Raw genomic sequence first — 24549 nt, forward strand, 5'->3', positions numbered from 1 at the left:
TCATTATAATTTTTTCAAACTTTCACATAAAATATATTTAAAAATTTTAATTTTTTCAAATTATAAAATAATAATAATATTAAAAAATAATATTTTAATTAACGTTTAACTTATTTCATTTCAATTCATTATCTAAACCTAACTCCAGTTGTACGTGCGTATTGACTGTGCACTTTAACTAAAAATTGGTGTACATAATTGGGGGTATCATTGGTGCAATTTTTCTCTTTAATTTGTATAGGAGTTTATTTGTGCCGGGTGTAGACGGACACTCGCATGAACACTACACCGATGTTTGATTAGTGGTCACAATGTCATATCCTATTACTGTTGTGTTACCTGTGATGGTTATGGGGAGCCCCATCGTAGTGTCTTTTTTCAATCAAGTTAATGATTAAATCCCAAGATTAAGCTTTAAACGCATACACTAGATTCCTCGTAAGACACATGGTAACAGAGTACTTGAAAAAGTAATAGATCTATTTAAGATGGGTTAAGTTTAGTTTAATAACTAAACACAATCCAAGCATTCCACGGCTGAAACATGGGGGTACCAGCGGAAGAAAGAGAGAGAGAGAAAAAAAAAAAAGAAAGAAAAAGAAACAAGAAGCTCGCGCACGCGCGTACACTGCTTCCATGGAAAAATAATTTGAGGGAAATAAAAATGATTCCTAATAAGCATTCGCGGATATACAATGGGTAAAAATTATAACCCCATATACTCAAAAACTATATGAACTTCTGAACCCCAACACTAATTTCAAAAAGGCTCATTTTGTCGGTCTCGTCCATGTTGTCTCTGTGGTGTCGGAATTGCCGTAATAAACCTGCTTCGATGTTTCATCCCAATAAGCCTGAAAATGGGGGAAAAAAGTGGAAGATTGGAAAATTAAATTAGTGTCGGGAACAAATGAGACTCCCTCTAAATCAAGATCACTCTAAAGAGAAAATCTAGCAAGTGGCCACAAGTCTCCGGAAAACCAAACTAGTATGACCTCCGTATGTCCAACATTATCGACCAAGTAGATTTCCATGTTTGACATTCAATGCTTTGGTGATCGAGACTTTAATTTTCCCTCTACTTGGACCACTCTAGGATCGAGACTTCGTTTTCCCACTCCCATACCAGGAAAAACAAAGTCAAAAGCTTGCCTACTACATGCTGGTAAAGGGAGGGTCTGAAGATGCTTGCTTAACACATCACCTCATTGTGTGTAATAACCATAGAAATTTGGCACCGGGTGTCAGGAAACAATGTCCCAACTAATCCTGATGGTGTACAAGCCCGACAAATAGTTTCCCGCAAGTGCACCTCGGGTAATGCAAGGGGAAATCCTCCAGTCCGATAGCCCTTAGAGATTATTTGCACCCGAGAGGATTTGAACCTTAGACTTGGAGGACGCATACCCCCAAGCCCAAGGCCTTTACCACTTGAGCCAACCACTAGGGGTTATGATAACCATAGAAATAGAGCAGTTCGGTAAACTAATTTCACTTCTCTCAGAAACAAGAAAATCCCAATCCACATTGAGCATGCCACCACAATTATCAAACATACCTGCCATCCTGATGGAAGATCTCTCGAGAGTTCTATTAAATCAGTCTGCTGGTTTCCACCAGTATTTGCCTCTGGCGGAGTCTTTGCAGCCTTATTGGCTAACTGAGCTCTCCTGCGCTTCACCCGCTCACGCCTATTACACAACACATGGAGTTGAAATAAGATAAAATTAATTATAAGTTAGATGTGTATTACTTATCAAAAAAGTTAGATGTGTATGGACGTGCCTGGGCATGCATAGAGAGAGTCCAAACTCCTAATAAAAGTTCAAAAAAAAATCTAATCACCACAGAAAGGCAAAAAGGCACAGACTAACTAAGCATTTTTTTTTTTAATTGGCAGCGGGTGTCTGGGAACTGCGTCCCGACTAATCCCAGAGGTGAACATGCGATCTTGGCAAAGAGTTTCCTACAAGTGTACCTCGAGTAATTCAAGTAGAACAAGACTAAACAAACATTCAGGAAATTCTTTTGAATTAACCAAGTAATTACATAATCCTTGGTGCTGCACATTGCCATAAGAATTTCATGAAATGAAGCATTGTTAAGACGGGTGTTAGGCCCATACCAATCCCCACCCAGAGGCTGAAAATTAGCATTATCTTTGGCCTCTCCAGTGGCAATTTGCCGTGCATGCCATTCCTGCAATCATAAAACATGTAAGGAACCAGCAACGGCCAAAATTATAGTAATTTGTGAGCAGATGGAACCAGACCTCTATTTCCCTTTGTCTCTTCCTTTCTAAGATCTCATAAGGATCTTCAGGTTCTTTCTCATCTTCAAGCAACTCCTCTTTCGCTGCCTTCCACTGATAAAATAAATGTATTAATCATAAAAGAACCACAAACAAAGACGACCCCTTGTTTTTGGGGGGTGGGGATGTAGTAGGATAAAAACATACTTTATCCACCAAACTGGAGACTTTTTTATTAGACCTTAAGGATGGGGCAGCTGCTATTGTCCGCTTTTTACTGCGTAGACCTGATCAAAAGAAAAAGGAAATTTTTTATTTTACAAGTACAAATTTATTAATATCAACAGACATAGCTAAGTACACTGGATGTATAGAAGAGAAAACACCTAGCTTGGGAGCAGAAATAGATATAAGGAAATCATGAATATTAAGCTCATCTAGGAAAATGATCCTAACAAAGCCCAAGGGGAAGAAATTAGAAACCTATCCAATCTAAGACCAAGCACAAAGATGCGCCTACCCCGAAAAAAGAAAAAGTGTCAAAGTATTTAATAGATTCACATTCAACCACACAAACACAGCTGTTTAGCATGTAATACTTAACCACAATACGAGCACCAAGTAACCAAAAGCTCACTACCTAGAGAGAGAGAGAGAGAACTGAAATTCAGAGTCTCATTCTTCGTCATAAATAAAACAAGTTTTCCAACACAAAACCAAAAATATGGCATGACTTACTCCCAAAGTGGTAGAGAAAAAGATAACTTGACAAGTAAAAAGATTTCAGGGATGTTTGAAAAAGTTTTTCATCTCATCCCATCTCATTTCCTTTCCAAACATTATTCAAATACAAACACTTTCAAACTAATCATTACAACGTTCCTTCAAAGGAAAAAAAAAAAAAAATTTAACCTTTTCAAATCCTAAAAAAAAAAAAAAACACAATATTAAAAAAATAATATTCTAACAATATTTTAAGTTTATAATATTTTTTATTCAACTTTTTCTCTCTCATTTTCCAAAATCCAATAAATACTTAACTCAAATATCTCACTACTATTATAAACTATCTTACTACTATTCACAAACCATCTTACTACTATTCACAAAATTTTCATCTTATCTCATTCTCCAAGCATCCCCTTAATTCACCAAGATGTATGTCCCATTCTAGATACAGCATGATGCCAGTACACCATTGACATAGATACAGAATCCATCAATAGAACCAGCAGGAGCATCACTATGACGGAATAATTTAGTAACACAATCTAACAGATTCTTGACTCCTTAAAAACTTTTTCTATTTGACTGTTTAGAGAACCAAATATCCAAGAAAAGTAAAAACTACAACTATAATGCTAATCATCCAGTAACTCGTACATTGGTCCTAAGTATGCTTACAACCGTAACATGAATGCAAATCAGGAAGACCACTAAGTAACCCAGGTAATCAGTAACCATACCTTTAGATTGAACCTTGGTACCCAATGATGTGGCAGTAACAACAGCAGCTGAAATAGAATCAGTCGGTGGCACAGGAAAATTGTCTTTAACCGAAATGGTTGAAGGAGCTTGGACAGTAGCTGAGGTAGAAGGAACCTCTATAGATGCCTTGTCAGTCTCACCACCACCACCAGAAATATTAGCGTTCACATTCAGTAGTGAATTATGACCCACTCCCACAAAGGAGTTGACAGGGGCAACTTGTTCAGCAGAAAAGGTGTCATAGCTAACAGGAGCTGGCTCACTCTGAAACCCAGAGGACTCCACACCACTAACTACAGGTACTGCAGGGACTGTTCCATCTTGAACCTCATAGTAAACTATAGGCTGAACAGGGTTAACCAGGTCAGAAGCTATGTTGGTAAATGTACTAGGAACTGTGTTATAGTAAATTGGCGCATGGGGCACAGCAACTTGAGATCCTTCAGCATGTCCATATAAATTACTGCTCGGCATTTCAGCTACTGTATGTCCATGATATTCAAAACTAGAAACTGGATATGATAAATTGTATTGCTCAGTGTAAGTAAGAGGGTGCCCTGTCTCCATGTAGGGCAGAGGTGGGGGATATGAGGGTTCGGGTGGTTCAGGTGGCTCATCAGGTGGTGGGGGAGGAATATGCTCATTATCAGGTGGGGGTGGGGGAATCCATTCCTCATCCGGAGGAGGTGGCACAGTGAACCCATCCTCTGGCACCAAGAAGGGGCAATCTGCAGGTAGATTCAGCTGTGTTGGGTTCAATGCTGTGTTGCCTGAAGAGGTTGCATCTTCAACTTCCATGTCCACGTCCATGTCAACATCCTCTGCACCATTAAACCCATGCTTGTGATTCGATTCATCACCCAATTCAGCCTCATTGACTACTTCACTAACTCCCGCATCGTTTCTTAAACCTCTAGTAGGTGATGAAGAAATGTCTTCAGCATTTACATGAGGTGCTTTACCGTGGAAATCTTTCTGAACTATCATTGATGTATCAACAGAAGCAGAAAGAACCCCTTTAGTTTCAGTTCCATTTGCTTCAGACTCAAGCCGCATAGTTTCCTGCAATTCTCCCTTCCCATTGAAGGTAGAAACACGAGTTCCCTCAACTTCATCCATATGTGCAGATTCAGCAATCTTAGAGATTTCATCATTAATTCCACTCTCAATCCGTTTAAGCTGCTTTTCAGTATATGTCCAAAATGGAAGCAATGATGAGCCATAGTATGAAAGTGACTTCAAATCAGAAAGTCTAATCTCAACTTCCAAAATATATTCTAATACCCAGTCAAGACCTTGCATGTGATGGGACCTGAAACATAAACTGAAGTTATTAGAATTTTTTTATTAGTAAATAAGAATTTTCTTGATAATAGGTGAAGCCAATTACACAAGACATATACAATAGCCACACCTAGGCATGACTGTCTAAAGATACAAGAAAAGCATGTGCGTTAATGCCATTAAACAATCGACCAATGGAATAAAGTGTGAAGAAAAAAAAAGTTTTAAGCTCGTCCATCGTCCGTTCACAATCCTCAAAACTCCGACCATTTCTCTTTTTTGATAAATAAATAGATTATATTGATCAAAGAATGGCAAAGCCAGTTACACAACTCTGATGCCCTAACTAGGTAGGCACATTAGAGACGAGAAAATCATGAAGGGCCATGCCATTAAAATCTACAACAATAGCCCAACTACAAAGAGTTCTGAAAAATAAAACTTTTAGCTCCTCTAGCGATCTTTATTGGTCTTCGAAAGTCCACTCATTGTGCTCCTGCCACAAGCACCACATAATGCATAGAGGGATCATCTTCCAAATTGCTTTGATTGGTTGCCAACCGCTTAAGTTTGGCCAACTAGCCAAAGCTGCCTCCATCGTCTTCAGCATAACCCACGCCATATCTAGTCGAATGAATACCTCATTCTGGAGAATCCCGACTGTATCACAGTGCAGTAAGAGATAGTCTACCGACTCTCCCCCTCCTTTGCACATGCAACACCACTCTGCAATAACAATCCTACTTTTCTTCAAGTTGTCTATGGTAAGAATCTTCCTCAAGGAAGCAGTCCATACAAAGAAAGAAGCTTTGGGTGGTGCCTTGTGTCTCCAAATATTTTTCCAAGGAAACTGAGCATTGAAGGGCCTTATAGAACAAACAAGCAGAAAAAGAGCCTTTGCCTGCTAGAGTCCACCACATAACATCCTCATGCTTCTGCTTGGCCTAATGGAATATATGAGGTTGTAGAAATCTGCAAAGCTACTTATTTTCCAATCCTGTGCCGCCCTACTAAAAATAATGTTCCAGTGAATATGTACCCCCGATATCTCCATAACTTCTGGCACTAAAACATCTTTGCGCTTGCTAACTGGAAGAGGGAAGGGTATAAATCTTGTAAAGCCCTATTGCCACACCAAGCATCTCTCCAGAATTTTATCCTAGATCCCACACCCAACTGTAGCTTAACATAGCGATTAAACACCCCCCACCCTCTTCTTATGTGTTTCCACAACCCGACGCCATAAGCCCGCCTTACTTCTCTAGTGCACCAATCCCCTCATAGAACATTGTATTTCTTCTCATTCACCATTTTCCATAAAAAGTCTGGTTCCTTGGCAAATCTCCACAGCCATTTTCCTAATAACGCTCAATTGAATACCCTTAAGTTTCTAACCCCTAAACCTCCACCCAATATAGGATGACAAACCTGCTCCCACTTGACCTGAAGGAACTTAAACTCCTCCCCCAAACCCCCCGACAAGAAATCACGTAGGAGTTTCTCAATACGGGTCACCACACTCACCTGTATGGGGGAACAAAGATAAAAAATAAGTACGTAGATTAGAGAGTGTACTCTTTATCAAAGTAATCCTTCCACCTTTCGTCAAGTACATTCTCTTCCATCCCGCCAATCTCCTCTCAATTTTCTCCATCACAGTATCCCAGACCGACAACGCCTCGAGGCACTCTCCAGAGGAAGTCCCAAGTAAGTCATAGGTAAGGACGTTATTTTGCACCCCAACGATCTAGCCAACTAACGAGTGTTTGAGACCTCCCCGATTGGCACCAATTATGATTTCTCAAAGTTCACCTTCAACCCGGACACTGCTTCAAAACAAAAGAGTAGGGCCTTTAGAGCTTGCATCTGATTCAGCTCGGCTTCACACATGATAAGAGTATCATATATAAAAGTAGATGAGAAATATTAATAGTGCCCCTATCTGGGGTTCGGATCGGGAATCCGTTTACAAAGCCATTGGTAACCAGAGTCGTGAGCATCCTGCTTAGAGCCTCCATGACTATAACACTTCAACCGTTTCTCTCCATCCATATGCACCACCATAGGCAGGGAAATATCATCTTCCACTATGATACCCCATATGATAAGGGTACAGGTAGGTGATGCATGAGATCCTACATTGCTTAAGAATAAGAAATTCTTACTCGTTATAAGGTTCCAATAGGGCTCCAATTGCATCATTGATTAGTCCTTTTGGAGTATAGATCATGTGATTTGGGCATTTCATTAGGGCGTTACTAATGGTATCAAAGACTATCCCAACCAGAAATGTGGGACTTAAGCCATGCCGCTCACAACAAACATGCCAAACGAGGACGTCAGCAATTTAAGAGGGGTAGATTGAGATACCACATATGATAAGGATAAAGGTAGATAGTGTACGGGATCCCACATTGCTTAGGAATGAGAAGTTCTTGCACTTTATAAGGTTTCAATAGAGCTCCAACTACATCATTGACTAGTGCTCCAAATAGAGCTCCAACTACATCATTGACTAGTCCTCTTGGAGCATAGGTCATGTGGTTTGGGTCTTCCATGGAGGCGTTACATCCACATAGCTGCAATCTAAGAGTTACCCCGGATGCTTTGCCAACTAGCCAAAAAGTCAACAACCCTTCTTGGCATTACCCAAATAAGTCCCACTCTCACAAAGATATGGTTCCATAAACTCATGGCTACATCACAATGCAATAATAGGTGATCCACAGACTCACCACTTTTCTTACACATGTAACACCAATCCAAAACAATGAGTCGGCGTTTCCTTATAGGGCTGTAAACGAGCCGAGATGAGCCAATTTTTGACTTGTCGAGCTCAAGCTCGAGCTTGAGATTTTTATTTATTCTTTCTTCGAGCTCTACTCGGTAAGCTAAATTTCCAAGTCGAGCTCGACTCTAATTTTTTTTTTTTTTTTTTGTTGAAATAATATTTAAATAATTAATTTAGATAGATAAAAAATAAAAAATAAAAAATCTAATATTGAATTTGAACAACTACCAAGTAGAACCTCTATTGAATTATAAGATTTTAAAAATTTATAGATAATTAATATCTAACTAGCTGATATCTATTCATAATAACAATATATTATATGCCTACAGAAATTATGAATACATACACATAATATGATAGTATATATCTATTCTATATATGGTTCCCACATACTAGTAAATAAAATTATTAAATCTTATCGACTAATTATTATATGAATTATAAAATATAGTTATAAAGTATATTCAATATATAGACATAAGTAATTAGGTTACATATTATATATTTAATTATAAAAGTGTTATACTTATATTATTAGTTAATACAAATATAGATATGTCTATATATATGTGTGTGTGTGTTATCAATATATGAATGAGCTTTAATCGAGTCGAGCTAACGAGTCAACTCAGGTATAAACGAGCGGGCCTAAATAAGCCTTAGCCGAGTCGAGTCGAGTCGAGTCAAGTATATATCATTTATTAATCGAGCGGATATTTGCTTTCATGGACTGGTTTGTTTTTTTTTTTTTTTTTTTTTTTTTTTTTTTTTTACGAGTCGAGTTCGATTTGAGTTTAACCGAACAAGTACCGAGCGGGCTATCGAACATATTGGTTCATTTAAAGCCCTATTTCCTTAGATTATCTACGATGAAAATCTTCCCTAACGAAGCTATTTATACCGGAGAGAGAGAGAAGCTTTTAGGGGGGCCTTAGTTTTCCATATGTTCTTCCATGGGAATGTTCTCATAGGGGGCTTATTAAAATATTTTTAAGTTGAAGAACTAGGAATTCATAATCTTCTCTTTTTATTTTCTAAAAATAATTTCTAGCCATCAAATGATTAAAATCAAATTCTCTGAGAAAATGAAGAAATAGCGAAGCAAGATTTGCTTACCCTTTAAGTGGCTTCAACCTCTCTAATAAACATTCACACTGTTTCACAAGATGAGAAGAAAGATCAACTCCTAATTCATATCCTTTAGTAGCTTCAGTGCCAAGCATGTACTTCTCAGAACGAGCTCCCAATTCACTAGCGTTGACATCGGTGCTCAAATTTGAGTCTTTTTGAGTTTCATTTTTGTATGCTTCACTGCAATCATCCATCCGGTATCCTTGCCGTTCATGCCCATAAGCATCTAATCCATGAGCAACCATATTGGCATCCGTGGTCCCTTCAATTAGGTGTGCAGCTGAAGAAACACCTAACATCGCATCTGAAATGATGTTGGAATCCCCTATAGCCATAGAAGCACATACTGTTTTTTCAGTAACAGTAGGGATTGTCAGACCATTGGTCAATCCAGTTTCCTGAGCCAAAACATCAGGTACTTCCCATGAAGTCTCCCCAGTTTCAGTATTCCAGTAATAGTAACGGTTACTCTCCTCGTGCATTACCATCTTCCAGCCCAGAATAACATCTCCAACAACTTGTGCATCAGATGTTCCAGAAACAGAATTCTGTTCCGTCAACTCTGTTTCTTCTTGTAAATCTCCTAGTGTGGTGGGATTGCTTTCCCCTTTATCACAACTCTCCAGATTATGGGTAATATCAGGTGGAATAGACTCCCGCTCACTATCCTGTTGTTTGACCTTCTCGACAAAAAGGTCTTCACCAATATTGACATCCAGATATTTGCATTCTTCATCAAGCAAAGGCTTAACCTGATAGACAAGAAGCATGCAATTAGCATTCCAAGCAAACAAATATTAAAATGACAAAATGTGGGATCTATTAAGTGAACAGACACTACAAATTTACCGTGTAGCTTGTCTTCTATTAACAGATGCACCTCGGTAATATAGATAACCTTTTACCAGGTGTAAAGCACAAGAAACAGATTTTCAACATGAGAAGGGAACAAAATTTATCCATGTCCAAGGGAACAAACAATAAATTATAACCACATTGGGACATTTTCAGATAAATCAAGTTACATCATAATGAAACATCGTAATTTCTGGAAAACCAAATTTGTAGGCATAACATAGGCCTTTCATAGAATAGGCATTTGAAAATCTAATGAAAAATAGTTATATTAAAATAATAGCAGTGGTAATAATAATAATAATCATCATCATCATCTAGTGAACATAGAAATTTCCTAACAAAAAATTACACTTTAAAAAAAAAAATTCAAGCAATACATTGTAATACAGTCATAAATTATCCATTTCTCCACATCTCATCAAAATTAACATAACACAACTGATGTGAATTGGTTTTTCACATATAGCAATGTGTTTTGATAGAGAGAGAGAGGAATTACAGATACATACTCAAAAATAAAATGAGAAAAGCCCATAAGCTCTTTACTTATCAAAAAAAAGAAAAAACAAATAAGCCATCCTGATCCAGGAGAGCTCACTAGTAATCTAATCTCTGTCCCATTGGAAAACCCAAACAGTGGATTCTTCAGATCCCAAGTTAAAAAATGCAGTGTAAAGAGTTAATTAATTACCTCTTCATTAGATGAGAAGGTTTCGGCAACGGCATGATTAAGTCCTTGATTTGATTCCTCATCGAACTCATCATCACTATATTGTCCAAGCAACAGTAGAGGATTCTGTGGTTGTTGACCTGAAGACAAAAAGCTAGCATGTCAGAGATACTTCCAATATCATTATTTTATACTTATTATAATCAATATATCTGAATGTTAAAAACAGACAGCTGAGAAATATTCGGATAAAACTGAAGTGGTTGGAATCAATATCAAGGAAAACAAGAGATTCTGTGAAAGGCAGATATTAAAATTCAACGTGAGCAGTTAAGACCTATTCACAGCCACCTGTTACACATTGAATAAAACTGTCAGTGGGGCATAAAGCAAATAAAGCCAGAGACATACGAACCGATGAGAAAAAAAATTGTCGAAACCTCCAAAATCCTTTGATGCTACCACCAAGGGCATATCGATTGGGAGTCATTCATAATTTCACTTGGGGAGGGCCCAACCTGATCTGAGATGAATGCTCCCAACACCACAGCAACCCTACAGTCGGAATACAATTTCTTGGGGGCAAAAAACATAACAAGTCTCGTACATATAGTTCCATATTTCCACCAAAAAAATGTTGAGCACTCAATTCCTTTCTACATAGTCCTTTTGAAGAAAACCGACGGAACCCACCTGAAGATGTTGGTGAATTGGGTAACCCATCACGATGGTTCGAATCTTTATCAACTCCAATTTCATCATACTCAGTGGAGCCACCCAAATCTCCTAAAAAAAGTAAAAGAAATATAGAAAAAAATAAAAAATACGATTTATTTCAACTGAAGGCAAACCAGTGATGCTTCAGAATTACCAAAGCATACAAATCATCATTAGTGAAACAGTCGATACTTAATAGAGTAACTCAACATCAAAACTAGCCACGATTTTGAATTTCCAATCAAGTTTATAACGATACAAACAACACCCCCATTTGCTTTTATGAGATAGCATAAGCAGAAGCTATTACAATACGACTACATATTGCTCTAGTTCTCTTAGGCTGCATTTGGTTCCTCAACTCCTTTCAACTCATCTCAACTTATCCCATCTAATTATTACAATTTTTCCAACTTCCAACAGAAAATATAATAAACAATTCAACTTTTTCAAATTCTAAAATAATAATAATATTAAAAAATAATATTCTAATAATATTTTATTCAACTTTCAACTTTCATCTCAACTCAACTCAACATCTAAACTGTCTTGTCAATAATTTCGGTGCAGCCTCAAAAATAAAATAGCACCTGTTCAATTTGGTTACAGGTAAAATATCAATCTAAACTGAAACTTATAGTTTCCTTTAGGCCATTGATCTCAGTCTGTCTAGCCGTCTTGCTAACAAAAGGAAACCTTATATATGGTGAAAAACTAGACATAGCGAACAGTAGGCGTTTTTTCTTTTACAGGTAAAAAGTGTGACTTTTCATTCAGCCGCATAAAAAGACTATCTGTCATCTATCACGATTGGAAACCCTAAGATAAGGAAGGAACCACAAAAGAGCTTTACAAGAAATTGGTGCAAATGTGAACAAATACAAAACCCTAATAAGACAACAGATAGAGAAGGGGGGGTAGGGGAGGGAATACCAGAGGGTTCCGCGCAGAGATCGAGCTTGACACGGCGACCAGCGTTGCTCTGAGCTGCGAGACGACGCTCTTTTCTCTTCCCCATCGATTTTACCAATTGATTTGGTTTGAGTATGCCAAATTGCGAATGGTTTTCGTTGTGTTGTGATGTGTTGTGTTGGGGACTCGGAGACGTCGATAAATGTGATCTGGATTCTGAAATGAAAACGAGTAGTAGTAGTAGCAGCAATAGCACTCGGCGCGATTCGGAGTGTTTTGAGCTTAGACGCTTGCGGATGGCGTGTCCACCATCCGGCCCAATACCCTTTGCACTCTCACTTCACTTTCCATATCTCTGGAACTTTGGATGGACAGCCCCAGCCCGTTTACCATTTTTTTCCAGCTACAAATATACATCCATTTTAAAAGCTGGAATAATACTAATCAGACCACAGCCTTCGACGTTTTAATGTGCTATTAAGAAAAAAAAAACCTTTTTAATATGATTAATTATTTGATAAAAATAAAAGTTACCAACTTTGATAGGTAGGGATCCAAATCAGTTATAAGCCCAACCATGGAGTCCTACGCTAAAGGAAAGTCAGTCCCATTTCCTAAAAGCCCAAACATGCGAGGTATTCTTTCGTATAAAGGACACTCCATCTCCCCCTAAAAATCGTAAAACTTTTGCCATTAATTTGAAATATTAATCACATGCCGCTGATTTTCTTTCGCATACGGATGTTATAAAAAATTAATTTGTATAATTTAATCTAAAAAATAAATTTTAAATTTTATAAATTAAATGAGGCAAAATAATGATATCTATTATCTAATTTGAAATAACTAATCTCACTTAAACCATAACTCCTGTTTATTTAGGATGGAGAAAGTAGTCCCCGAGATCTTGTAGAATTTTTTTTTTTTAATTTAATAGATTTTATTTTTTATTTTTAATAATCAAATCCTCTCTTAGAAAGAATAATTATTTCCCAAAATAGTAACTATAGAAAATAACAAAGTAACAAACAGAAAATGGAGAGATAACTATTTTATTTGAAGAGAAATAATATTTACAGTTATAAAGTATGCAAATATCGTACACGAGTTTTTAAAAAAATAAGTAAATATAGAATCTATATTACAAAAATTAATTTTTTTGAATTCTGCTATATACAGTCACTTTTACATATTTTTTATTAACTCTATTGATGTGATTGGTCAAAATAATTATTTTATATTTAAAACAACCAAATATATTAATAAAGTGCGTAAAAAATACATAAAATATATTGCATATAAAATTTTTAAATTTTTTTATATGAAACTCAATTTTTTTTAAACGATTACGCATCGCTTTCAAACTCTATTACGACTGATTATTCTATATATATAGTCATAGAATCTGCAAGAATTATACAGTCACTTTAAAAAAGATTAGATTATTATTAAAATATTAATTTATTTTTATATAAATTTTATATTTATTTATTTTTTAAAAATAATTCTACAAAATTTACTTACCCACAAATACAAATATAATTTCTCTTCTTATTTTAATAGTCCCAGATCGTTCCCTTTCAACAGATCGTTTTTTTTTTTTTTTTTTTAAATTTTTGGGAGGAGCATCTTTACGTTCGTGTCCAAAATTACTGCCATTATTTGTATTATAAAACAATTTACGTCTCTAAACGCCGTCTGTGAACAGCCTCGAATTCCCAGCTCTCTCTCTCTCTCTCTCATCACCTTCCTTAAGATTTGATAGAAATACCGCGAGGCGCACGAAAGCGTGTACAATTGAAAAGCGTCGTTGCAGAGCTTTCCCTTCACCCTGCGGGAACAAGGTGAGCGCTTTCCCTTTGTGCTCTGCCGTTAGCTTGCAGAGTAACGGTGGGAAAACGAAAGAATATTCGGTCTTTATTCGTTTCTTTTGCTTTAATTGGCTTCTGAGCTGAAAAACTGACTGTCGAGTTTATTTACTAATTATCGTTCACAGAATTCAGAAAATCTCGGAGCTTTATCACTGTACGCTAGAAAATTCACGCAACTAATTCTATCGTACAGTTTTGTTTTTAACTTATATTTTTTTTCGCTTGATTGTTGCTTCTGGAATTGGATGATCGGATCTTGCTATAGACGTCTTTTGTGGTATTTGGATCAGTAGGGGCGAATTCTTGAAGTTTGTTAATAGTAGATTCTCTATCTGTGATCGTCTCATTGTTAATTTTTATGGTTACTCTGGAATTTCAGTGGAGTTCGTGTCGTAGGGGCGAATTCTTGAAGTTTTTTCATAGTAAATTCTCAATCTGTGATCGTCTCATTGTTATTTTTTTTGGTTACTCTGGAATTTCAGTGGAGTTCGTGTCGTAATTACGCCTAATTTAGTCGTATGATGTCATAATTCTAAACTCGGGTCTAGTGAATAAAGAAAAATGTGGGGGAACCAGGGGCCCCGCGCCCCGGGAGGGGGGTTCGCTTTGTTTTTATTAAATTCAGTTTTTTATTTGATGAATGTTTCGCATATGTGCATGCAATTGTGTTTTTCTTGGTCCTGGTGATTCAATTCTGGTTTTTATTGCAATAATTCCAAAGAATGATTTTGAGCTAGATGTTTGAGGCCATCTTGGGATTGAATTGGTTGAATTTGATTAGTATCTCCCTTATTACCTAGTAAACTGTATTTTTTCCTTTCAACTTCAATGTTCAGGAGATTTCTATTGTTTTTTCCCATGACTTTCTATGAAAATGTAAGGATGTATCAGCTGAAAAGATTGAAACGCAGGTTATTCCTCACAAGTCACCAATTACCACTCTAGTCATTCAAATCTTAAGTTGGATTATGCGTTATCAACCTGTACATTTCATAGACATTGTTATCTACCATAATTTGTAACTTTGAAGTATATTCTGATCCTGGAGTCTGTTTTTTGTTTGCCTATTCTTTTGTACACTTGCTGTCTAACTTGGTTATGCTTCCTATATTTGGGCTTAAAAAGGAAAACAGATCTCTGAATTTCACCCTCAGGAATATGCTATATAAATAGGCTTTTGAGTCCAGATAATTAATGCTATTGCGGTAGAGAAAAGTATATATTCCTCCACATTCTAGAAAAGGTAAGAAGACAAAAAGGAACAGAAAAAACAATTTCAAATATTTCAACAGACATCATGCACTATGTGATATGTCCATGTCCTGACCCAAATATATTGCATTTTGACCTGACATTCTACAGCTATCAAAAGCTATGTCTCATTTATGGTTGAGGATATCTTGCTGCATCAGGTCGCATTGAACAATTTTCTTTCATTCCTGGAAACAGGTCTTGGCTGCTCCAGTTTTTCTACAGATTTTGGCAATTTTAATTTGGACAGCAGAAGCTGGAAATGATTAAAAGGTCCATTCTGCTCTTTGCCTGCATATGGATCATTTTCTTGCATAGAGTGACCTAAATAACATTTCCTTTCCTTTCCTCTGTTCAAACAGGTATGGAGTGTTTTGATTTGCTGAAAATATCATGTTGCAGTGCATAGCAGCATTTAAGCATTTAGGTGCTTCCCTACTGCGGTGTTGTGACTTTGATTTATACAAGCAATCAAGAGGCCTTGAAGATCCTGAACTTCTTGCAAGGGCGACAGTTTGTATGCTATCAATCTGTTTTTGGTTTGTCATGCCATTATCTATCTGTATCATGTATTTGCAACAATGAGTTTTAACAATGATAGATGAATACATACCTATAAATTAATGCCTTATCGTTTAGAATGGCTTTTGTATGATTTTATAATTTGTATCATGCTTTAACTTTGTACTTTCCGCTGTTTAGAACTAAATAAAAACAGATATAGAATCGATTGTAGCTCTAATGTATTTTATCATGCAGTTCCTCTCTATTCAACAGAACAATAAAACGATTTACTGAAGATTATTGATATTTTCCTTACTTGGATACAGTCAGTGTAAGTGAAATAGAGGCACTTTATGAGCTCTTTAAGAAGATCAGCAGTGCCGTTATTGATGATGGGCTGATCACCAAGGTTTGTATGTGTTTTGTACAGGCTATCGGACAACTTATGCTCTAAGCATATATTTTTTACATGATTCGAGTGGATGCAGTTGTGGTATTGTGCTTTACATGAAACTGACGATCATTCATTTTCCATAATCAGTTTATAGCTTCACTGAAGTTGTGTATTGTATACGCTTTACAGGAAGAGTTTCAATTGGCATTATTCAAGACAAACAAGAAGGAGAGCCTGTTTGCTGATCGGGTAACCTGTTATTATTTCATATTTTCTGCTTAACAAACCATCTTACCACTGCACCTATTAAATAAGAGTGTATCTCAATCCATCTGTTAAGTTTCTCACTGTCTAAACATTACTCATTATTGCATCTGTTAAGTTTCTCACTGTCTAAGCATTACTCATTATTGCATCTGTTAAGTTTCTCAATGTCAAAGCATTACTCATTATTGCAGGTGTTTGACTTGTTTGATACAAAGCACAATGGAATACTAGGTTTTGAAGAGTTTGCTCGTGCTCTCTCTGTTTTCCATCCAAACGCCCCTATTGAGGATAAGATTGATTGTACGTGGTTTGGGCTTGGCTAGAATTTTTCTTCTTGAGATATTTCCCATCTTTTAGGCAAAGATTTTGATCATATGAACATATTTGTGACATGAATGCATTGGCTTAGAAGAGTAAATTTCATCATCATTTCTCAGTTATACAGCTGTCTAGTAATTTCTTTCATTAACTATAATGTCTTCTTCCAGTTTCGTTCCAACTATATGATCTAAAGCAGCAAGGTTTCATCGAACGGCAGGAGGTAAATATTGTTCTGATGAGGGTAATCTCTGTAATTGCTAGATTTGGTTTTTCAAATGTTCTGTCTTCTGTCCAGGTGAAGCAAATGGTAGTCGCTACACTTGCTGAATCTGGGATGAATCTTTCAGATGATGTTATAGAAAGTATTATTGACAAGGTGCTCACTCAACCTCATGGTTAGCTTAGTGCTTAATTATAGTGTTCATTATCATTGTCACTTCTTGCTGAAGGAAGTCCAGGTGTTTCATTGTTATTCATTGCAAGAATGTGTAAGCATAGTTTAAGTGTTACTTTTTGAACTTACAAAAAGTAAGTAGTATTACTTTATGAACTCTACAGTCTAAAGCCTTCTTTTTCAGACCTTTGAGGAAGCTGATACAAAACATGATGGGAAGATTGACAAGGAAGAGTGGAGAAGCCTTGTTTTGCAACATCCATCCCTCCTGAAGAATATGACCCTTCAATACCTGAAGTAAGTTTGTTCTGAACTACGGTGTCTATCTTTCATTTCTCTTACTGTTATAAAATGATTACCTGTGAAATTTGTGCATGACCCCTGGTCTTTGTCCTCCCACTCAACAAATAAAAAGTCCTAGGTCAGATATTTGCCAATCTTACGTTATGGAAGGAAACTAATCACTCTTTATTGATGATTCTGCTGCAAGCATAAACATTAACCCGTGGTGGATGGATGTGATCCTAGTTGTGTGTCTGCAAATCTATGCTACTGCTTCGGTATCTGATGTACCCATGATACCTTGCTAACAGAGAACATGTGAACAAATTGTCAGAAGCTGTTTTTTTTTATAATTAAAACATCGTGAAGTTAACTAGTTACTCATGCATCTGGGTAAGGATAAGTTTTTAATAGAGATTTGCTTCATTTGTTTGAGCAGGGACATAACCACAACATTCCCAAGCTTTGTGTTCCATTCACAAGTCGATGATACCTAAACTTGAGAATTGCACCGAAATTCAGAAGGCTTTCTTAATCATGGTTGGTTTGTCTCTACACACTTGTGCCCTCACACGTATGGAGGGCCCTAGTGAGTGTTTATATCATTTCGATTTTAGTTGTTTATTGTGGATTTTATCCAATGACTGGATTTTCGCTTCACAATAGATGCGAGCTTATACAGTGCGAGTTGCAGAAATAACAGGTTTTAATAAAGATCTCAATTATTAAGGTGCAGAACTTGCATTAAGTGTTGTGTAAGCGGGGTTATCCGAAGGGAAGGTTGACACGACTTTAGGTAGTGAGATCAAATCCAATAGGAAAAATTTAATTGCAAGCATAATTGTGCACTAATATGTACATCAATCTATTGTGATTGGTTAAAAAGTAGATTTTATTAAAAATAGTATTAATTAAAATTTTAAGTATAAAAGAATCAGTGTTAGTACGCAAATTAATACGTGATTTTATTTATATGTAGCAAAACTCAATCCAATATTGGAAGGGCTAGCTACCGCTCTTCCCTCCAACGCAGGGAAGTCGAGTTATGCAGCATGTTAAAATTGTCACAGGAAAATGATAATACATATGTCGGCTCCCTATTGTATTGGTCCGCGCCATGCATGTCACAAGTACGAGAACAGATAATTATAGGTCCCAATGGTTAATGGATCATTTTTCTAATCAGCAGAAGGAATAGATGACAAACACGGCACACCCTATAATTGCTTGACCACGCCTTAGACGAGACAGATCAAGGATTACATCTGGATTCTGCTGTTGCAAAGTCCCATAAAGACGGAGAGGCAGCGAGCATTCAAAATACGCCGGTGATTAGAAGACGCGCAGGGGTAAAGAAGAGAAACTAAGAGGGCAAATGCACGCGATTCCTTGTTTTCTCAAACATGCACCATCAAGCCATTGGAAAAAAGGGACTAGGCACTGTGCGTCACGGTCATGCCCGATGGATAATTTTCTCGAGTTGTGGATTAAGGGATTGTATGTCTTCCCATGGCTCAGAGTCACCCTGATTCTAAAAGAATTTTCTTTGGGAAGTGGATCAAATTTTCGAAACTGAAAAACAAAACCGAAAAACCTATGCCTCATTTAGGATAGGTTTAAATAATAAATTAAAATGAGATGAATTAAAATAAAAATTAAATAAAATATTCTTAAAAATATTTTTTAATATTATTATTATTTTAAAATTTAAAAAATTAAATTATTTATTATATTTTATGTATTTTTTAGAAATTATAATATTAAAATAAGATGAAATAAATAACTGGGCAGATAATCGCACATTCCAAAATCTAAATCACCCATGATATTCCAAGGCAAATCATATAAGCATCTGCCAAAAATCTGTTCGGATCCTCGCAGGGAGGCACAAAAGAGGAATATATATTAAAACGATGATAAAAATGTTCATAAAAATTAAAAGAGAAGAGGGACAAAAAAAAAGAAAAAAGAAAAAAGAAAAGAAAAGAAAACTACGACAGTTCTTTTAACCATAAAAAAGCTTTAATCCACTTCCTCCATCTTGCTGCCCTCAGCATCGGCATCTGCTTCTTCTTCCAGTGGAGGCATGTCTGCGTCACCATCGCCTGCTTCCTCGTCAATGCTCAGACCAAGTTTTAGCATCCTGTGGATTCTGTTGCCAAAGGTGTTTGGGTCGTCGAGGCTGAAGCCAGAAGTGAGGAGGGCGGTCTCGAAAAGCAAGAGAACAAGGTCCCTCACAGATTTGTCATTCTTGTCCGCATTAGCCCTCTTCCTGAGCTCCTCCATGATGGGGTTCTCGGGATTGATCTCCATGGTCTTCTTGCTTGACATGTAGCCGGCCATGCTACTGTCCCTCAAGGCCTGGGCTTTCATGATTCTCTCCATGTTAGCAGTCCATCCGTACTCCCCAGTCACCAAACAGCAGGGTGAATCAACAACACGGTCGGACACCACAACCTTCTCAACCCTGTCACCCAACACGTCCTTGATAACCTTGCAGAGACTCTCAAACTTCTCCTTCAGTTCTTCCTTCTTCTTTTTTTCATCTTCACTCTCATCAAGTTTCAAACCTTCCTTGGTGGCTGAGACCAGCTTCTTCCCTTCAAATTCCTTGAGCTGCCCAACAGCATACTCATCAATAGCATCTACCATATAGAGAACTTCGTAACCTTTCTTCTTCAGCTTCTCCAGGAACGGTGAGTTCTCCACTGCCTTCTTGCTTTCTCCAGTAATGTAATAGATATCACCCTGACCCTCCTTCATCCTGGTCACATAATCCTTCAGACTGGTCATCTCATCACCGCTCTTGGTGGAGTGGTAACGAAGAAGCTCAGCAAGCTTTGTCTTGTTTTGGGAATCCTCGTGGATACCGAGCTTGAGGTTCTTAGAGAAGGCCTCATAGAACTTGTTGTAGTCTTCTTTATTCTCAGCAATCTCAAAGAACAGGTCAATACACTTTTTAACCAGGTTCTTGCGGATGACCTTGAGAATCTTGTTCTGCTGTAGCATCTCCCTTGAGATGTTCAAGGGAAGATCCTCAGAATCCACAATACCCTTGATAAAGCTCAAGTATTCGGGAATCAGCTCCTCACAGTTGTCCATTATAAAAACTCGGCGAACATACAGCTTGATATTGTTGGGCTTCTTCTTTGTGTCAAAGAGATCAAAAGGTGCCCTCTTGGGAACAAAAAGTACAGCCTTGAACTCTAGCTGGCCTTCAACTGAGAAATGCTTCACAGCCAAGTGTTCTTCCCAATCGTTGGTAAGGCTCTTGTAAAAAGCAGCATACTCTTCCTTTGTGATCTCCTCCGGCTTCCTCATCCAAATAGGCTTTTGCTTGTTGACCAAGGACCACTCGTGAGACACCTCCTTGATCTTCTTCTTTTTCTTCTCTTCCTTTTCTTTTTCTTCATCAACATCTTCGACCTTTCCTTCCTCATCCTTCTTATCTTCCTCATCCTCATCATCAGAAATTTCTTTCTCAGTTGTCTTCTCAACCCAAAGTGAAATTGGATAGCTAATAAACTCAGAGTGCTTCTTAATTAAGTCCTTCAAGCGGCGCTCCTCCAGGTACTCAAGCTGATCTTCTTTGAGGTGGAGGGTAATCTTAGTACCCCTACCAAGACTCTCCCCTGTGGTGTCTCTGGTAACAGTGAACGACCCGCCAGCTTGGGACTCCCAGACATATTGCTCATCATCATTGTGCTTAGTGGTGACGATGACCTTTTCAGCAACAAGGTACGCTGAATAGAAACCGACACCAAACTGTCCAATCATACTCACATCGGCACCAGCAGCAAGGGCTTCCATAAATTCCTTGGTTCCAGACCTAGCAATGGTACCAAGGTTGTTCACCAAGTCTGCACATAAGCAGTTAAACAAATTCTGAGATACAGTAACATGCAACAGATTGTATTAAAAATTACTGGCAGCAAACTCCTGCTATCTTACCAGCCTTAGTCATGCCAATACCACTGTCAATGATGGTAAGACTGTTAGTTGTCTTGTCAGGAATAATGTGGATGAAGAGCTCAGGCTGTGCATCTAGCTTGCTCTTATCAGTCAAACTCTCAAATCGGATCTTGTCCAGTGCCTGTACACGGTACACGATACACGATAAGAAATATAAGGTTCATACAAACCATTTGAAGGCATTCAGAACCGGCAGTTTCAATTGAATGAAGACGAGAAAATAACTTATACACAAAGTGCGAAGTCAATCGATATAAATGGTCTGTGAATTACAACCATAATCAAAGTAAAACATATCTCACCAGACGACATTATATATTACTGAATCCAAAGAAAAGCTTGGGCGTATACGTATGCATTTCCATTCATGTCGCAACTCATTCGGTAAGAAGACAACTTGAAAACATTGAATTCAACATGTTGGACCAGAAACATAAAAATAAACAAATGTACGAAGCCTAGATGCTAACACGAATTGGTTAATTAAAACAAACATGCAGTCAAACGATACGATATCAAACACGGCCTATCCACAGACCCTAAGATTTCGCGAATCTATTCAACAAGAAGATTGAGATAACAAAAATCAGAGAAGTCCAATCATTTGATAGTTTCCAAATATGTATACTAAATAATAACATATATTAACGTTCTGATTTATCAAACGTAGCCGATCTACATCTGTTCGAACACCAGGGGCACACAACATTGCATGGTACGATACCAAAAAGCTCCGAACTTGGGAATCCAAAATCCAGACTCATAAATCAAACAATCCATGACTTATAAACGAACTCAAAGAATCCAGAGAGCAGTAAATCGAAACAAAACGTTCTCAATACAAGGCGTAAGATCCAAGACAACATTTATCAAAACATAAAATACGAAACATTTAGGACAAGAAATAAAATCACAGGGATTCAGGGGAGGAAGGCACCAAAGAAAGAAAGAAAGCGAGAGATTGAGAAACACACATCAGAAGCATTGCTTATGAGTTCCCGAAGGAAGATCTCCTTGTTGCTGTAGAAGGTATTGATGATCAAACTGAGCAACTGGTTGATCTCGGCCTGGAAGGCAAACGTCTCGGTCTCCGCCATTCTTTTCTCACAGTGAAGAAACCCTAAAGTCGCAGAAGAAGAAATCGAAGGGTGATCAAAGGAAATGACGATCAGAACAAATGGTGAGCCACATGTGAGGAGGAAGCGAGACTTTATAGTGGACTTCGCTAGGGTTTCTAGATCCTTCTGTTGCCTAATTATACGTAATAAATTAACTATTTTTTTCTTTTTATAATTTGGCTGAGGGAATGTGTATGTGACACGGAGCGCTTTAACTTTTAAGAAAGTTTCCACTGGCACTGGGTTACCTGTGTGGTCTGTGCCCCGTAGCACGGTACGGTCTTGCTTGGTTATTAAGAAAAGGGTGATGCTTTTTAATTTTTGATTTCCGTGGATATTCGGGTCAATTTACGTCCATTTATATTAATTTTATGGGGTCTTAGGTTAGGTTTTGACTATCAAATTTTTTTTTTTCAAATTCAAGATTTTTATTTCATTATTATAATTTTTTTAAAATTTTATATAAAATATAATAAATAATTCAACTTTTTCTTAATTTTTTTAAATTTTAAAATAATAATATTATTAAAATATAATATTTTAATATTTTATTTTAAAACTTAAAATTTACATCTTACTACTAAACCATACCTTATAGTTAACAATTAGGTAAATCTTTAATGGCTATGAAGGAATTCGAATTGATGATTATTAAGAAGCAAACTTGAAATCTAACCAACTGAGCTATTTCATAGAGTTAAGAAAATAGTATTGCCATACACCATACAACCATCTTATTTATATTTTATTATATATAATATGATATTTATCACCATTTAATAATAAAAAATATGTAATAAATGATCATTCAATGATAATAAATATGACACATCTTATTTAGTAAAATGTATATAAATTTTTTTTAAAGAACTTTAGAAAAATATATAGAGATATGTTATTTTTATACATTTTTTATTCAACCTATTAATTTTATTAGTTATATTATTTTTTTAATATGTAAAAATGGATGAATATAAAATTTTTATTTATTGATATAAAACAATACATTGGGACAGAAGATTTGACAGAATCTCTGCCAACTTTCTTAACCATTTTATCTTACTTTGTAATTTTAGGCTTGACGTCGCACTTTGTCAAATAGAAAATATTTTTAAATTTAAAATTTGAATTAAAAAAAAATATTAATGAAATGAGACAAATAGTTCATACGTGTGATGTTGTAAATAAAATTATAAATATATATAACACTACATCTATAAATAAATTTAATAAAAATTAATATATAAAATAATGTAAATTTATGTGTGACGTCGTCAAATTATGTTAATTTATAAATTTTTTACCTATAACTTTTGGCCTACAATATAAAGTTTAAGACTTAAATTGTGTTGGGTTGTTAAACCAAATCCATCTCATCTCAAACCAATTATTGATGTAATTTATTATTTTTATTAACTTCTCATCAAAAATTTAAACTCATCTCAATCTACTTTACAAAATACTGCTATAAGTAAACTCATGTCAATATTTAAATATGACTTATGTTTAAGATTGTCATGGGTAACCTTAAAAACCAATCATTGATATAACCTTAAAGTGTATATTTAGGATTGTTGTAGGTAATATAGTTTTTAACTTTATGACTTATAGCCTAGAGTTTAAATAATCATTTCTATTATTTTAAAACTATTTCCTGTTTGGTAAATATATGTCAAAAATATTTTTAAATATGTTACATTTGTTTGTAAAATAATTAAAAATACTTTTTAAGATAGAGATGACATAAAATATCATTTGATTTTTTTAGAAATTATGATTATATTCTTAATAGTCTAAAAGTTGTAATTATCTTAAAATTATATGGATATTTTCGCTCATTGACAATTTTTTTAAAATTAGAATTATGTTTGATATTATCCAAAAAATAACATTTGAAGAAAATATAATTTTTCTCAAATGTATTTTTTAATTTATTTGATATTAAGAAATAATATAATATCTAGGGTTTTTGCTACATACAGTCAGCAAATACAGTCAGCGTGCAGTCGGCTGTACAGAATAAATAAATAAAAAATTATAAAATTTTTTTTTATATTCAGGGAGATCTAC

General features: G+C 36.2%; 3 protein-coding genes across 6 annotated transcripts; 1 reads left to right on the plus strand and 2 right to left on the minus strand.

The window, feature by feature from the left end:
* Positions 1 to 462: 462 nt before the first annotated feature.
* On the minus strand, positions 463 to 12451 carry LOC122289100. 2 transcript variants are annotated; one of them, XM_043096037.1, is made up of 10 exons: positions 12127 to 12451; positions 11170 to 11262; positions 10498 to 10616; positions 8934 to 9700; positions 3718 to 5051; positions 2459 to 2538; positions 2273 to 2365; positions 2126 to 2199; positions 1559 to 1691; positions 463 to 854 (listed from the first exon to the last, which is right to left on the minus strand). In XM_043096037.1, the coding sequence occupies exons 1-10, from the start codon at positions 12209 to 12211 to the stop codon at positions 771 to 773; spliced, it is 2862 nt and encodes a 953-aa protein (XP_042951971.1). In that variant the 5' UTR covers positions 12212 to 12451; the 3' UTR covers positions 463 to 770. The 2 variants fall into 2 exon arrangements, with proteins under 2 accessions (XP_042951971.1, XP_042951972.1); XM_043096038.1 differs by lacking the exon at positions 11170 to 11262.
* Positions 12452 to 13792: 1341 nt separating this feature from the next.
* LOC122290333 (calcineurin B-like protein 3) lies at positions 13793 to 18124 on the plus strand. 3 transcript variants are annotated; one of them, XM_043097972.1, is made up of 11 exons: positions 13982 to 14130; positions 15426 to 15500; positions 15590 to 15744; positions 15987 to 16062; positions 16162 to 16224; positions 16315 to 16374; positions 16584 to 16692; positions 16881 to 16933; positions 17009 to 17089; positions 17292 to 17404; positions 17829 to 18124. In XM_043097972.1, exons 5-11 carry the CDS (start codon positions 16201 to 16203, stop codon positions 17884 to 17886), a joined length of 498 nt encoding a protein of 165 aa, XP_042953906.1. In that variant the 5' UTR covers positions 13982 to 14130; positions 15426 to 15500; positions 15590 to 15744; positions 15987 to 16062; positions 16162 to 16200; the 3' UTR covers positions 17887 to 18124. The 3 variants fall into 3 exon arrangements, with proteins under 3 accessions (XP_042953905.1, XP_042953906.1, XP_042953907.1); XM_043097973.1 differs by having other exon boundaries at positions 15590 to 15740; XM_043097971.1 differs by lacking the exons at positions 13982 to 14130; positions 16162 to 16224 and adding an exon at positions 13793 to 13949 and having other exon boundaries at positions 16058 to 16140.
* A 1067-nt stretch (positions 18125 to 19191) lies between these two features.
* Positions 19192 to 22562, minus strand: LOC122290332 (heat shock cognate protein 80-like). The gene is made up of 3 exons (XM_043097970.1): positions 22336 to 22562; positions 21341 to 21482; positions 19192 to 21249 (listed from the first exon to the last, which is right to left on the minus strand). The coding sequence occupies exons 1-3, from the start codon at positions 22456 to 22458 to the stop codon at positions 19412 to 19414; spliced, it is 2103 nt and encodes a 700-aa protein (XP_042953904.1). The 5' UTR covers positions 22459 to 22562; the 3' UTR covers positions 19192 to 19411.
* Between the last annotated feature and the right edge of the window lie 1987 nt (positions 22563 to 24549).

Source organism: Carya illinoinensis, chromosome 12 (assembly GCF_018687715.1).
Source record: "Carya illinoinensis cultivar Pawnee chromosome 12, C.illinoinensisPawnee_v1, whole genome shotgun sequence".
NCBI lineage: Eukaryota > Viridiplantae > Streptophyta > Magnoliopsida > Fagales > Juglandaceae > Carya > Carya illinoinensis.

Coding starts and splice junctions, on each gene's coding strand:
- LOC122289100 (XM_043096037.1), bottom strand. CDS start 12,211: ATGGGGAAGAGAAAAGAGCGTCGTCTCGCAGCTCAGAGCAACGCTGGT. Junction 2,539..3,717: donor TACCAAGGTTCAATCTAAAG/GTATGGTTACTG, acceptor TCTTTTGATCAG/GTCTACGCAGTAAAAAGCGG. Junction 855..1,558: donor ATCTTCCATCAGGATGGCAG/GTATGTTTGATA, acceptor CCCCATTTTCAG/GCTTATTGGGATGAAACATC.
- LOC122290333 (XM_043097971.1), top strand. CDS start 15,621: ATGTTGCAGTGCATAGCAGCATTTAAGCATTTAGGTGCTTCCCTACTG. Junction 16,934..17,008: donor GTTTCATCGAACGGCAGGAG/GTAAATATTGTT, acceptor TCTTCTGTCCAG/GTGAAGCAAATGGTAGTCGC. Junction 17,405..17,828: donor ATGACCCTTCAATACCTGAA/GTAAGTTTGTTC, acceptor TTGTTTGAGCAG/GGACATAACCACAACATTCC.
- LOC122290332 (XM_043097970.1), bottom strand. CDS start 22,458: ATGGCGGAGACCGAGACGTTTGCCTTCCAGGCCGAGATCAACCAGTTG. Junction 21,483..22,335: donor TCATAAGCAATGCTTCTGAT/GTGTGTTTCTCA, acceptor TACCGTGTACAG/GCACTGGACAAGATCCGATT. Junction 21,250..21,340: donor TATTGGCATGACTAAGGCTG/GTAAGATAGCAG, acceptor GCTTATGTGCAG/ACTTGGTGAACAACCTTGGT.